This window comes from Balaenoptera physalus (assembly GCF_965194825.1).
Source record: "Balaenoptera physalus genome assembly, chromosome: 6".
Taxonomy (NCBI): Eukaryota; Metazoa; Chordata; class Mammalia; order Artiodactyla; family Balaenopteridae; genus Balaenoptera; species Balaenoptera physalus.
The window spans coordinates 91,401,883-91,417,585 of record NC_138885.1 but is presented as its reverse complement, the minus strand read 5'-3'; the positions used below and the strand labels follow the sequence as shown (position 1 = coordinate 91,417,585).

At 43.6% G+C, this 15,703-nt stretch overlaps 1 protein-coding gene and 1 long non-coding RNA gene across 3 annotated transcripts in view; one reads left to right on the top strand and one right to left on the bottom strand.

Annotated features, from left to right (window-relative positions):
* The first annotated feature begins 765 nt into the window (after positions 1-765).
* LOC309663422 lies at positions 766-8,208 on the top strand. The gene is made up of 4 exons (XR_014265257.1): positions 766-2,022; positions 6,977-7,046; positions 7,905-7,999; positions 8,094-8,208. It is a non-coding gene; the product is annotated as an uncharacterized lncRNA (long non-coding RNA).
* Positions 6,659-15,703, bottom strand: part of LOC309663244 (aldehyde oxidase 1) — a 121,972-nt gene continuing 112,927 nt past the window's right edge. For both annotated transcript variants that reach the window (XM_082466859.1, XM_082466863.1), the window contains 5 exons: positions 15,404-15,518; positions 12,102-12,167; positions 8,864-9,052; positions 8,069-8,236; positions 6,659-7,110 (listed from right to left, as the gene is read on the bottom strand). In XM_082466859.1, the coding sequence (XP_082322985.1) occupies positions 7,060-7,110; positions 8,069-8,236; positions 8,864-9,052; positions 12,102-12,167; positions 15,404-15,518 (589 nt within the window). In that variant the 3' untranslated portion in view covers positions 6,659-7,059. The remainder of the gene's footprint in view (positions 7,111-8,068; positions 8,237-8,863; positions 9,053-12,101; positions 12,168-15,403; positions 15,519-15,703) is intronic.

Sequence of the window (15,703 nt, the reverse complement as noted above, 5' to 3'; positions counted from 1 at the left end):
TAGGTTGCTGTAGTGAGGGGTTTAAAAATCCCACAATGCAAAGTGGAGTTAATATAAAAATATCAAAATAAACCTGTGCAGTGCATAATATGCTCTGAATATATGGTAGGGAAACCATTCAGAAACACTTAGGCAGGTAGTAAGAGCTGAGAAAAGGTCAGTAATTTAGAGTCAGCATTAATAAATTCAATGCAAGGAACTCTTAATTCTCATCAATGTGATATGGGATTAAAAACTCATATTTGATTATAAAACACATTTTTCCTGCTTATAGTTTTAAAGAAGTTTATCTTTTTCTAATTATAAATGTAAAACTTAGGCATGGCAGAAATTATGGAAAATCAAGGAAAAGGAGTCCATGTTAATTCCACTATTTATATCTAGTTAATGTTAACATTTTGGCTTTTAAAAAAATATGAGTGTGTGTTAATATACTGTACATAATATTTGGAATCTTGATTGTTTTCGCTTCACATCGAAGAGTAAGGGTGGCGATTCTTGCTCTCTTGTTGCAGCGCTGACCATGATGGCTTCCACACGATACACTCCTCCCAGTCAGCTTCTAATGGGTTTCAAATTAGACCTGATCCAAGTCCTCTGCCATGGCTGTATCTCCTGTAGTCTGGCGATGATTTGGAACTTTCCCTCTCTCCAGGTTTTCTTCAAAGCTGGCCTGCTGGGTCTTCGTCTCCAGGCTGGTCCCAACCACGACGGAATCACTTCCAGCCTTTCCTTCCCCGGTGGCGCACTCCTCCCATCTCAAAAGTTTTATAATTAGTTGCAAATGATCTGAAGATTTTACACTCCTAATTTGTGTGTGTCGGGGGAGGGTGGCTTGAGACAGAGGGGAGGAAGTAAGTGGGGAGGAAGAGAGAGATGCGGAAAATGGTCATAAAGAGAAATTGATGCCTAACGTTTAGATGAATACAATCTAATTTGGCACGCAATTACCAAATGCAGTCTGAAGACATCAATATAATCAAGTGCTTTTCATCTAGTAGTCCTAATGCATTTTACAAGTAGAGACCACCCCCTCCTCCCAGAGACCTACAGATTGATAAGAGTGCCATGGTCACTGAGTCAGTCACCAGTTCACACGCTGCTCACCTGAACCTAATACCTTCTTGCTACCATGGTTTCTTTCTCTACATAAATTTAGAAACTACAGCGTGATAAACTTACCTTCCTTCCATTCACAAAGAAAACAAGTTCATCGGACCCCTTAGAATGAGATGTTACGCCAGAATAATTGGCTGAATGTTGTGGAGCTGCACTGATAGCACCTGCTGCTGTGTCCACCTGAGCCAGGGGCCGAGATGCTCCCATGCGAGGATGACCAGCAGGACAGAGGGCAGCCCCGAGGGGTGATTCTGGTCTCCTCTCTGTCTGTGTTCCTGCCATCAAATCCCGTTTGCCTGCGCTCTCAGTCGTCTTATTTCCCTACCTCCCTCTGTTACCCTCACTTTCCTCCTCCCTTAGGCCAATTTGAAAGGTCAATCTCAATCTAGTTCTTACACAATGTACACTTTTCCCTGCCCTGGGGGCGACCCACCGGAATAAAGTTTCTTTTTACAGCCAGCAACAGGAACCTTCTTTAATCTGAAATGGAACTAAATCATGCAGATGTAATGCGTTCACGTGTGTTTTTAGGTGTTAATGTATTTGTTTTTAAATTATGAAACTAATGCTTTTTTTTTTAAATCAAAACCACAAAATTGTGTAAAGTAAAAGCGAAAATTCTCCTTCCCAATTTTCACTTTTCAGAGTTAACTATTACCAGATTCCTCTGTATCCACACAGAATTTTCCCATGCATATATGAAATATATGTACATACATCAATCTAGAAAGTGAAATCCAACTATTCATATTATTTCAAAATTTGCTTTTTTTCAAGTTACTTAGGTGCTTTGTGCCTCAATTGCCTCACCTGTGAAATGGACAAAATAGTAGTATCTCTCTGGGGATTGCTATGAGGATTCAATCAGCTAATAGGTGTACTTAGAACAGCACCTGGCACCTAGTAAGTTCTCAATAAATGTTAACTATTTTTATTATTGCCATAATTTATTAAACTGTCCTCTATTAGTCTACATTGTTTTCCATTTTCCACTATTACAAGTAGGCTTTATCTTTGCACATTTGAGCAAGTATTTCTGCTGCACAAATTCTGAGAACTGGAATTCCTGGGTTGGAGGGTGTGCATGCTACTAGGTCCAACTAAACTGGCTTCCAAAATGTGCAGCAATACAGTGAATCGTGTATGAGAGAGTGTCTGTTTCCCCATATCCTTCGCCAGCACTGAGTACCATCCACACTTGGCATTTTTCAAATATCTGGGGGAAATTTCAGTTCATAATTGGCATTTCTTCTGTTAGAGATATTCCATCTTGCTATAGATTTAGTGAATATTTTTATTTATTCTTCTGTCCTCTATTTTCTATTAGGTTTTTTACTTTCTTATTAATTTGAAGAATTTTCTTATATACAAGGGATATTAACCATAACCTGCTATAAATGTCCAGGTATTTTATGCCAGTTTGTTAATTGTCCACTGGAGACATCACATAGAGCCCTTCAATTGCGAGTATCCTGCATCTGGGAGGATGGAGTTCCATCCTCACAAGCCTTCCAGATGGCATGTCAGTTGTACCCTCTCTAGGTCATTCCATTGCCCAGGCGCTTCTGAGCGGTACAGATGTGATATGACCATTGGATCCCATATCACACGCTTACCCCACCCTGCTGCAAAGCAGGTGACAGTATTTGCTGTAAATTGTTCTGAGGTGACGTCATGTGGGATCTTACGAGAGCAGATTTAATACTAAGTAAGCCCTTAGGTAGTGGTGATGGCTGAGGTCCTGGAGGCAGGCACAGCAAACCTTCACCCAAGATATGCATCTCTGTTTAAATAAATCACAGCTCCTTCCACGGTAGAAGTGTTCAATGTTGTCATCTTGCCACCAAGTGGCGAATTGGCCTCCTGGAAGGATGCTGCCAAACTGGGGACTAGTTTGGTCTGTACTGGGGGCCAGTTGGACATTCAGCAGCAGCTACGTGGGTGCACAGGACCCATCCCTGCCCTCCTGGCCCTTCCCACATCCATTGTGTCAGCAGCGGAGCGACCAGGGACAGAGGTGGCTAATGTCAAATGCCATTTTGTCTACTTTGCCTCTTTCATGGTGGGTGTTTTCTGCTAGAACTGGAATTCCTGGGTCGAAGGGTATATACACTGCTGGGTCCAACTAAATCACCTTCCAAAATGTGGGCGGTAGTACAACCAATCAAGTATGAGATTGTCGCTACTACACATGAGTCTATATATATTTTAACCTTGGGCCACTCAGCTTTCCACACAAAGTGGATGGCCAGGTGTGCCGTCCAAAGCTCTGCCCATCAGGAGAATCTGCCCTCACCACCTCTGAGTGGGGCTGTAGTGAAGACACCACCCATACCTGGCTTGTACACACATACTGAGCCCACCCGTTTGTGAACCAAGCTGACTTTTCCTTTTCCATCGGTTTGTCACAAGGGACCTCTCACTCCACCGTGTAGCCACAGGGATGATTTGCAGGAGACGTGCTGATGCAACAGTAGCGGGTAACCTGCAGCTTGCTTGTTCCTTCAATTCCTGCTTGTGTTTGATTTTGGATGTACCACTTCCGGCTTACCTTATTGCTTCTGGACTTGCTTAATTACACTTTAACAAGATCTTCAAGTTATTTGTGTGCATTTTAAAATGAGAGAAGCACTACATAGTATCAGACAGACAAAAGGATAGGTCGAAGTGATAGTGTCTTCCAGGCAGAGGACACAGGCAAAGGTTCCAAAGCGAGAAATAGAACTGGAAGTGCTCACGGTAACAGAGAGGGGGTTGTGAGATAATGCTGGAGAGGCAGGCAGGAGCCAGATCACTGAGGGTACACACGCCACCTTAGGGAGTTGGAACAGTATTCTGGTGGGATGAATAGAAAGCCATGGCAGGATTTTAGGCAAGATCGTAACATGATCATATTGTGTGTGTGTGTGTGTGTGTGTGTGTGTGTCCATACTTCTATACGTAACTTTGGCTTTAATCTGGAGACTGGTTTGGAAGGGAAGCAAAATGAACACAGGGCAAAGATGAGGAGACTACCGCAATAGTCAAGTTAGAAATAATGATGGCTTGGAACAACATGGGAACAAAGAGAGTGAGAGGCAGATGGAAGACATTTCTCTGAGGTGGGATTAACAGGACTTGCGCACCTGGAGAACGGAGCATCTCGGATCACTCCCCCCTTCCCCCCCAACCCCGGGCTTTGGCTCAGCATCTTGTGGATGGCTGCACTGACAAGAAGATCTGTTTGGGACCCATTAAGATGGAGGTGCCTTTGAGACATCCAAGTGGCAGTGACAGGCAAGTTGGGTTTTCAGAGCTGGACTTTGAGTGAGAGAAGCCCAGGCTGCAGGCAGAGAAGCCACAGGAGCGAAGGCACCCGCCAGGGAGAGGGAGCGAGATGAGGAGAGATGAGAGATGAGGACCCACGGCTCCCTGGGAAATCCCAGCATTTATAGACGTGGGCTGGAGGAGGGGTTGGCAAAGGGGCAAGAAGAGAGGGGGAGGAAGCAGAAGAAACAGACAGCCTGGGGAAGCCAAGCTGTGAGGACCCTAAGAATGTGCCCTCCTTGGACCTGTGTCACCACAGCGTCCGGGGGCTTTAAAATGGGTCACTTCACGCTACTCCTCTGCTCCGCATTTCACTCAGATTAAAGGCCCACGTCCTCACAGTGGCCTCAAGGCTCTGCTTGCCCGCCCCTCCCCAGGCCTGTTCCAGGCTCACAAGCGCCATTTCTGTCCACAGAGAGGCAGGCACCCTCCCCCCGGCGCGGACTTTGCCCCCAGATGCTCTGACGTGCTCTTCCTCCAGGTACCTGCTTGGCTCAGACCCTCACCATCCTCGTGCCCAGACCTTTCCAGCTGCAGCCAGCTCCAGGCCTCCCTCACGCTCCGTCGCCTTAACCTGCTCTACTTGCATTGTTCCCTCAGCACGCGGCTCCATCGATCACACTCTGCAATTCAATTATATCTATTATTTTCTGTCTGTCTCCCCTGACTAGATTATAATCTTCACAAGGGCAGGGATCTTTGTTGATCTGGTTTACTGTTATGTCCTAAGTGACTAGAACAGTGCCTGGCACATAGCAGGTGCTCCATAATCATTTGTGGTATGAATGAGAAAGTCTGCTCTTTAAAGGGTTTTAATGTAACCATGTGTAACCATAATAAGAATGACCTTAGTCTTTAGTCCTAGACCGTTGAAGAAGTTTTGCCATCTTACCTGGCTCTGGGACAAGAGTCAAGAGTTGAACGTGTGACAGGGAGAGGATATTATACTCTAGTCTCTAGTCCTTTACACATCAGTGCGATGTTTCTCTCGGCCATTAATGGACATGGAGTTTTTCAGTGATTCTGTCTTGCTGCTTAGTCCACTGTGAGGTTTCCTGTCACTAAAGGCCATTGGGATAAATTTCTTATGAATCTCACAACTTCTCACTCTTTTCCAGGTTTTCTGTTTCTCACATACCATAACATTCACTCTTTTAAAGTGTGTATAATTCAGTGGTTTTTAGTATATACACAGGTTGTACAACCGTCACCACCATCCAATCCCAGAACATTGTCATCAGCCTGAAAAGAAACCCCGCACCCATTAGCCATCACTGTCCCATTCCCTTTTCCCCTCAGGGCCTGGCAACCATTAATCTACTCTCTGTCTCTATGAATTTGCCTATTCTGGACATTTCATAGATGGAATCATACAATATGTGGCCTTCTGTGCCTGGCTACTTTCACTCAGATAATGTTGTCAAGGTTCATCCACGTTGTAGCATGTATCAGTACTTCATTCGTTGTATGGCTCAATAATATTCCCTTATATGGATATACCACATATATCCGTTTATAGAGTTGGGCTGTTTCCAGTTTGGGCTATTATGAATAATGCTATGAACCTTTGTGTCCAAGTTTTTGTGTGAACATACGTTTTCAATTCTCTTGGGTATATATGTAGGAGTGGTCATATGATAACTACATGTTTAACTTTCTGAGGAGCTGCCAAACTGTTTTCCGGAGGACCTGCACCATTTTCATTCTCCCCAGCAATGGATAAGGGTTCCAATTGCTTCACATTCTTGCCAGCACTTACTATTTATTGTCCATCATTTTGATTATGGCCATCCTAGTGGGTGTGAAATGATATCTCACTGTGGTTTTGATTTGCATTTTCTTCATGACTAATGAGTTTGAGCATCTTTTCATGTGCTTATTGGCCATCTAGATGTCTTTGGAGAAATGTCTATTTAATTCCTTTGCCCATTTAAAAATTGGGTTATTTATCTTTTTATTGTTGAGTTGTAAGAGTTTTAAAATATATTCTGCACACTAGATCTTTATCATACATATGATTTGCAAATATTTTCAATATTTTCTCCTTTTCTGTGGTTTGTCTTTTCAATTTCTCATAGTCTCTTTTGAAGCCCAAAAGTTTCTAGTTTTGATTAAGTTCAGTTTATCTGGTTTTTTCCTTTGGTCCTACAGACTCTTCAGACATAGCGCCTAGATCCATTCTGACAAGAAAAAGAGGGTGATAGCAGATGGGGACAAATGAGAAAATGACAACTTTACAGTTCATACTAATAAAATTATTTAGAAAATTGCCTTTCACTAGACAGTATAATTTCTGTTGGTGGATACAAGCCAACTATGAATCACATACAAACCATCATCTTCCATTCCATTCAGCTGGATGGATTTAAGGGACAGAATAATAAAGAATACCATTCTAGAGGAAACCAGTTAGCATTTATGCCATTTAAAATATGATTTCTAAATTGCTTAAGCATATCTACCAAATTCCAAATGGAACATTTAAAATCAGCATCCTATAAAAGCAATACTCTGTGAAATGATTTCTGAACTATGAAAATTTGTCTTTCAGACCCATCATCCTAGAGCATTGAGACTGGATAGATTGCTTTGTTGGAAGAGCCACCCCATCTTCGCCAGAGGTTTGTATTTGATTCATATGGGTACACTCCAAGGAACATAGGATCCAGGTTCATCTCTTGGAATCTGGAATAAAAGGACAAGTTTGGATGTTTGCAACTTGGAAAATGTTTGTGACGTGTGACAAATAGCAGACTATAAAATAGGATAAAAACCACCCAGAGGGTGACCAGGACAATGAGAGGTCTGGCCATGACAGTATGAGAAACGTGGAGGAATCCAGGAGAAGACCAAGGGTCGGGCGGGGCAGGACAGCTATGAGAGTCATCTCATGCTTGAAGAAGGACAAAGGAAAGGTGGAATCAGCCTCTGTGCTTCTCCAGAGTGAAGCGGCGATTCGTGGGGTTTAGGAAGAGCTATAAGGGGTACCGTGAAGAGCCATCATGAGAGGAGGTATAGGAGGGGGCTCTCCCCTCAGTATAAGGTGTAACTTGTTTACAGTCAGAGGGGTCACTGTGAATGGCGTGACCTCCTCCCACAATGAAAAATCCCACTGGAAACGCCCAAGGAGAGCTGAGTCGTTTGCTCAGCCGGAGGCGGGGCGTGGTGGGAGGGGGCGTGGTCTGCAGGAGGGATTCCTGCTGCTGGGGGTTGGGAAAGGGCCTGTCCTACTTTGAGGTTCAGATCAGGAATGGCACATACTCCCAGTGGTTTGGAAGGAAGTTTAGTTTGTCCTCTAAACTTCCTTCCGAGGAAGTTAGATTGTGGAGGTGGCCCAGATTCTTGGCCTGGGATTCTTGGGTTCAGGGCACAGTTCCTGAACTTTATCCCTGACTAATGTGTCCTGGGAAGGGAACAAAACTAAGGAGGAATATGCAATTGCTGAATGAAGAAATGAAGAATGAACCTTTCTTTTTTAGTGGTGTAGAACTGAGCCCCACTGCAGGCAGGCTGCTCTCCTGCTCAAATGTCTTCAGGATTCCTGTCACCTTTTCTTCCGTGGAAAACCACCATGGTGGGTCAATGAAACTTAACCACAAGGACAGGGGGAAAAAAAATTCAGACTTGTATGAGCAGAACCTACCATTTTTGTGAACTTGTCTTCACAGGCCATTCTAATCTTCTCTGGGGTCAGTGGACTATTGAGCTTCAACGGTCCAAACAGTCCTCTCTCCTGTCGCGCTGCACTTACCGCGTTCTGGATGGCGAAAAACACCGAACACCCCAGGAATACCCCAGACTCTCCCAGACCCTGGAAGGGAAACAAGTCAACTAGATTATGACTCTCTCTTTCTCTCTCTGTATATATATACATATGTATGTGTATTATGTATATGTGCATCTATAGGTACATATGTGCATGTACGGGTACATAAAATATTAAATATTACATGTACAACTTTTTCCTTTAAAAAGCTAATTCACTATTTTAACCCAGTATTCCCATTCTTAGGATTCCAGCCTAAGGAAATGATCCCAAATGGAGAAAGCAGATATAGGCATGAAGATGATTGCTGGCACGAAGATGAAAAATCAGACAACCTGATGGTAATAGTAGTTTGTGTTGGTCTCCACGATTTGGAGTATTTTTTAAAAATTGTATAATGTTGTTAAATTACTTTAAAATGTTTTGGGAATTCCCTGGTGGTCCAGTGTTTAGTACTCCGTGTTCCACTGTGGGGGGCACAGGTTCAATCACTGGTTGGGGAACTGAGATCCTGTAACCCGCATGGTCGCCAAAAAAAAAAAAAATGTTTAACAGGGCTTTTTTCCCCTACAATCCTGGCAAAACCCCCAAACAACCAAGAGATGAATGTAGCCCCTCCCTCCTGGCACAGATATCACGTAAACATGCATTTATTCATAGAGCACAGCTTACCTTAGACGAAAACAGGGTATTTGAGTTTTGAGACGGAGGCAACAAAGAAACGTGCAACTCCGTGGGGATGTCACAGATGGCAGGGATCTTATATTGGTTTGGGCCCCGAGTGTACAGGACCCCCTGAGGAGAATAATTCAGTTCCTCTATTGTATAAAGTCCCATGCCTTGAATAAATGCACCTTCAATCTGAGGCAAAAAAAAAAAAAAAAAATTCCATATATGAGAAAAGATAGTCAACAGTAACATTTCACCTTCTTGCTGGTAGTCTGAATTTTAAAAATGCAGTTGGATTTACAAGCAGCTTATGCAGCTCAGTAACAAAAAAACAAACAACCCAATCCAAAAATGGGCAGAAACTATATGACATAAATCACAGCAAGATCCTTTTTGACCCAGCTCCTAGAGAAATGGAAATAAAAACACAAATAAACAAATGGGACCTAATGAAACTTAAAAGCTTTTGCACAGCAAAGGAAACCATAAACAAGACCAAAAGACAACCCTCAGAATGGGAGAAAATATTTGCAAATGAAGCAACTGACAAAGGATTAATCTCCAAGATTTACAAGCAGCTCATGCAGCTCAATAACAAAAAAACAAACAACCCAATCCAAAAATGGGCAGAAGACCTAAATAGACATTTCTCCAAAGAAGATATACAGATGGCCAACAGACACATGAAAGAATGCTCAACGTCATTAATCATTAGAGAAATGCAAATCAAAACTACAATGAGGTATCATCTCACACTGGTCAGAATGGCCATCATCAAAAAATCTAGAAACAATAAATGCTGGAGAGGGTGTGGAGAAAAGGGAACCCTCTTGCACTGTTGGTGGGAATGTGAATTGATACAGCCACTATGGAGAACAGTATGGAGGTTCCTTAAAAAACTAAAAATAGAACTACCATACGACCCAGCAATCCCACTACTGTGCATATACCCTGAGAAACCATAATACAAAAAGAGTCATGGCCCAAAATGTTCATTGCAGCTCTATTTACAATAGCCAGGACATGGAAGCAACCTAAGTGTCCATCATCGGATGAATGGATAAAGAAGATGTGGCACATATATACAATGGAATATTACTCAGCCATAAAAAGAAATGAAATGGAGGTATTTGTAATGAGGTGGATGGAGTTAGAGTCTGTCATACAGAGTGAAGTAAGTCAGAAAGAGAAAAACAAATACAGTATGCTAACACATATATATGGAATCTAAGGGGAAAAAAATGTCATGAAGAACCTAGTGGCAAGATGGGAATAAAGACACAGACCTACTAGAGAATGGACTTGAGGATATGGGGAGGGGGAGGGGTGAGATGTGACAGGGTGAGAGAGTGTCATGGACATATATACACTACCAAATGTAAAATAGATAGCTAGTGGGAAGTAGCCGCATAGCACAGGGAGATCAGCTCTGTGCTTTGTGACCACCTAGAGGTGTGGGATAGGGAGGGCGGGAGGGAGGGAGATGCAAGAGGGAAGAGATATGGGAACAGATGTATATGTATAACTGATTCACTTTGTTATAAAGCAGAAACTAACACACCATTGTAAAGCAATTATACTCCAATAAAGATGTTAAAAAAAAATGCAGTTGAAGGGGGTTTTCAGCATGTCTTGGAGTATGTCTCCAAATGTTTACTTACAAGTTCACCTCGAAGCATGTCTGAACATCTTAGCGCTAAGTTCACTCAAAGGACTTGCGTTCGAATCTCAGCCTGGCATTAAAATTGCAGCTCTGGAAGAACCCTCAGAGAGCCCGTAGCCCAAATGCCCTGACTTCTTCTGCCTACAGGGCAGATGAAACGCTCTCTGCCTGGTTGGCCACAGACCCCAGCACCCCAAGAAAGGCTCTCGGGGCTCCGGAACCTTAGCAGCTCATGCCACTCCTCACTCACGAGCCTGCTGGCCTCACACCTCTGGACTCAGTTTCCTCGCCTGTAACAGGAAGGGTTTGAACCGTGTGCTTGCTTAGCTTCCTTTACAGCTTTAAAATGCTCCAGTTCTTAGATGTCAGCACGTGGACAAAATTACCTTTCCACACAGACTTCTGATTTCTGAGTCTCTTCTTCCTTTCTTTCCTTCCTGTGGTCATATTTTCTCCACCCATCTCCATCCTCACTTCTATCTATTAGCAGAGATGTTCTTCTTTACCATGATGTTAGAGGAAGCTTCCTAACACTCCAGACTGCTCCCCGGGCCAAGTCCCCTCCACCCGCTAAGTGAGGTGCCTGTCTTTGGAGGCTTCCACCAACCCGGCCCTCTTTTGCTCCCTACCTCCAGCCTCACGTCCTGCTCCTGGGACATGGGTGAGTGCGGCCACCAGCCTCTCCTCACTGCCAGCCATGAACACAAGGTGTGCAGAATCTTAGCTCTTTCTTTAGGTTGATTTCCTCCACTCTCCTCCCACCCGGAACACCTCTTCCTGCTCATTCTTTGACTACCTGGTCCACACCACTTCCTCCCGGAAGCCTGCTTTGACTTCTCCAACCCATACATTCTTCCCATTCTCCAGTCAATGTCCTAATTGGAGAGTCCCTAAGACTATACGCTCCATTGCGAGTAGGGCGCTGAATGGCCCACTGGGGCTGAGGCGGGTAAAGAAAGTGAGTGAAGCTTCCAGAGAGCATGTGACTCTCTAAAGAAGCAGCCAATCAACTTTTCCTCGTGGAAATGTAGCTCCGGTGTTGGCAAATTTTCTGTGTTTCCAAGAGATGCTAGCCATTTGAAAATTCATGTAAAATAGCTTGTGATTTTTCAATCTTGTTAATTATTTCAAATTTAAATTTTAAAATGTCTGTGGGCAAAATAGGCTACCCATCAACAGCTGCTGCTGTAACTATTTGACGTTTGTTATCTCAACCCAACATTAAACACCCTGAAGCCAGAGCCCATCATCTCCCCAAGATTCAGCACTAAGCACTGCGTTCTACTTCCAGCCCACAGGTATGGGGCTCACTTTTCACCTCTAGGCTTAGTCCTGCTCATTCAAGCTCCCCAGTCACAGACTGTATGTTTCTTCAAAAACTACCTGAAACACCTTTGTTCCCTTCCCTTTTTTAAACACCATGAGATTTGAGTTCTGTGGCAGTCCTGAACGGAAAGATTCTGAATAAAGGGATAGAATAAGAAGGTGATGAATAAGCCAACGGGATGTGTTCCTGGCAGATCCCCCAGAAGTTTTGACTTTTACAAATAGGGAGTCAGGAAAGTCAGTTCCACATACCTGGCCTATGTCAAGGGCCGGATTTATACTGCAGCCAACATCCATGACAATGTCTGTTCTGATGTTCTAGTTATTAAAAAAAAGTAAAAACGTTTAGTTTAATGAATACAACTTGGGGAGACAAAGTCGAGAAGCAGTTCCTGTCAGGATGGCATTGAAAAGAACCTATCTTTGGGCCACATTATATTTCAGGAGAAAGAAGCAACAAAGTTTATTATGTATAACTTTCAAAGTTATATAAATACTCAACCAGCTTAATCAGTGATTTATTTTTCTTGGAAACAATAGGAGAGAAAAATATTTACTTGACTTTGATTCCAGCTGAGTGATGTAACATATTCAGTTTAATCCACTACAACAAATAGACCATATGCCACAGAAAACAGGAAATGTCTCTGGCCCTCTTGATCCTTGTTGCAAAACTTTGTGGCTACCACACAACCCCACATTCAGAGTCCAACTGGCTGGGTGATAGTTACTGAATCAAGAACTCAGGGTACATCAGCAAAAAATCTGTTATCTGCTATTTTACATTTTTCATTTTTAGAGCAGAGCAGAGATTAAATCTAACGTTACAACTTTGGTGACCAAAAGTTCTCTGATAACCTACAAATGAGGAGAACGACAGCAGGCCCAGCCAGGCTGGTGGTGACACCTTTGCTCCCCTGCAGGTCTGTACCTTCTTTTATGTGACATATGGTCTTTGTCATGACAGATTCTACTTATAATTATTAATGGAACAAAGGAAACCCAAGAATTTCCTTATTTGATCTGGGACTTTCATCTAGCATTTTTCTTAAGTAAATTAGATAGTGATCTAGAATGTCTAACTATAATACAACTCCAGGCACCCACCCCTCTTATTTAAAGACACAGTGAAATGTAAATTTCTCCTCCACACCAGTTAGCAAGGCTGGTGGCCTCTTCTAGGAGACCAGTGGCCTCAACTGGAGGCGAGCAGGAGTGCTCTCAATTCTGCAGTGTTAGTGAAGCTTTTGCTTTCAAGGCTGTGGACTTACTGCTGTCTGCACTGTCATTTGATAGCGCTGTTTTAGGCTGTGGCAGCCAGACTCCACGATGGCCCTCGATGACCCCCACCTCCCCGTATTCACGTCCTCATGCAGCCCGCTCCCACACTCTACCAGGGGTGGTTTGTGTGATGAGTAGAATATGGCAGAAGTAATAGTTCATCACTCCGAGATTAGGTTGACTGTGGCTTCTGTCTTGGGTGCTATCTTAATCATGCATACTCTCTCTCCTTTTCCTTTGGACCAGTCCCTCACGGGGAACCAGCTTTCACGTCCTGAGGACACTGAAACATCCTATGGAGAGGTCCATGTGGTGAGGAATGGAGACCTCTGGCCAACAGCCAGTGAGAAACTGAAGCTTCCTGCCAACAGCCATGCAATGCAGCTTGGAATCGGATTCTCCAGCTGCCATTGAGCCTTGAGATGACTGCAACCCTGGCCGACAGCTTGGCGGTAACCTCATGAGGAAACCCAAGCCAGAATCACCCCAATAAGCCACTCCCAGGTTCCTGACCCTCAGAAATGGTATCAGCTAATAAATGTCTGTTAAAGCAATTCCATCAATATGAAGAGAATTTCTGAAAAACAGGCCACAGGGAGGTCCCTTAGTGGGATGTCACATTACGGCCTTTTGCCTTGGGGTGATACCTAACCTGAGCCTCAGATCTAGCTTTGATGACGACATCTGATAAGGCTGTTTCATGCATCTCTTAAGATTGTTCAGTTGGGCTTCCCTGGTGGCACAGTGGTTAAGAATCCGCCTGCCAATGCAGGGGACACAGGTTCGAGCCCTGGTCTGGGAAGATCCCACATGCCACCGAGCAACTAAGCCCGTGCACCATAACTACTGAGCCTGCGCTCCAAAGCCCGCGAGCCACAACTACTGAGGCCGCATGCCACAACTACTGAAGCCCTTGCACCTAGAACCCGTGCTCCGCAACAAGAGAAGCCTCTGCCATGAGAAGGCTGCGCACTGCAATGAAAGAGTAGCCCCCGCTCGCTGCAACTAGAGGAAGCCCGTGCACAGCAACTATGACCCGACACAGCCAAAAATAAATAAATAAATAAATAAATTTATATAAAAAAAGATTGTTTAATAAATTATAAGAGCACACCTTAACATTTCATACCAAGGCTAATTATTACCCTGTTCTTAGGTCTTAACAAGACCAAGGCATATGCAAGACACAAGGAAACCCAAATGATTAAGTCTTCACCAACATTTTCTTCAAGGGAGGGGGGATGTAGAAATCAGTTAGCATGAGAGAACTTTCTACTGAACTCCCTAACACAGGACAGCTACCGTAGCATGAAAAGCGTGCTTGGAGTGATCATTGTCTTGCCCCAGTCCAAGTTTCCCCAAAAGTAATCTGGTTTGAATCAGAATCCAGACGAGCTAGATACCTGAATGGGCAGATTCAATAAAGGTGTAGGTTCAATAAGGGTGTATATAATTTCAAAGATTAGGCTGACTACAGTTTAAAAACATACAGGCTGGAGACATATGAAATGAAAATTTATATTTGATCACAATCCAAGATGCAGTCACAAAGGATGTTTGGAAATATCAAGAACTAGAGCTTGCCTCTGGGTAGGTTTTGGGCAGATTATCACATGACAGTTGTGAGGGTATCACAGTCCCATTTAATCCATCGATGATCATTTATTGTTATTGATAGTGGCAAGGGGCTTCATTTACCCTCAAAGGCCCAGCTACAAGAGGAGAAACTCTGAGTCCTTGAAGCAGGAGCATGTGTGTGTGTGTGTGTGTGAGAATCTGTGTGAGCATCTCCTCATAGCATTCCTTAAAAGCATAAGGATGCTCTTAAACTATCTAAAAAGCAGGACCTAGCTGGACAAAAGATATCAAAAGCTGGCCACGAGCTCCCCTGGGCTGGCCCTTGGTGCTTGTTAGCAGATTGTGGATGCTTATGAAATCCTTCAAGAATGCCATATGATGGCATTTCATGCAAGAGGAAGGCCCCTGTAGGCTGTGTTTCTACATCGAAGCCCCCTGTAGGCTGTGTTTCTTCCTTGAAGTGATTTTTTTTCCTGATTCCATTTGAAAGAGCGGGGAAATAAAGAAGAGAGGCTGCCAGTTGTTTTCCACATAAAACACCGAGGCGATTGCTGAGCTTCTATTTTCCTTGGTAAAACAGACAAATTATCCTTAGGCCGATTACATGGTGCCTCTCTGGTGCTCAGACAGATGGAATATGCGGAAAATAGATGTATCTAGAGTTCAACTTGAAGACCGTCCCAATTGGTACTGACCTTATGAGCACCTGTCAGACAGTCTATCTCAACCTCGGAACAGGCAGCTCCATAAACAAAGTATTCGAAAGGATGGCCTTCGCCCGTCTCCCAGTTCATGTTCGACTCATAACCCCTGGAGGAAACAGAATTCTTGAGGAGCGTTGTTAAGTGATCAAGTCCCCTAATTGCAGACCACAATGATTAAACAGACCCGTTAAGAGCTGTGCTCAATTTGTATGCACAGCAAACCAGAGGAGTGCACATGCACAATGATGTGTAGCACATAATACATGCAATAAGTCTGCTGAATAAATAAAT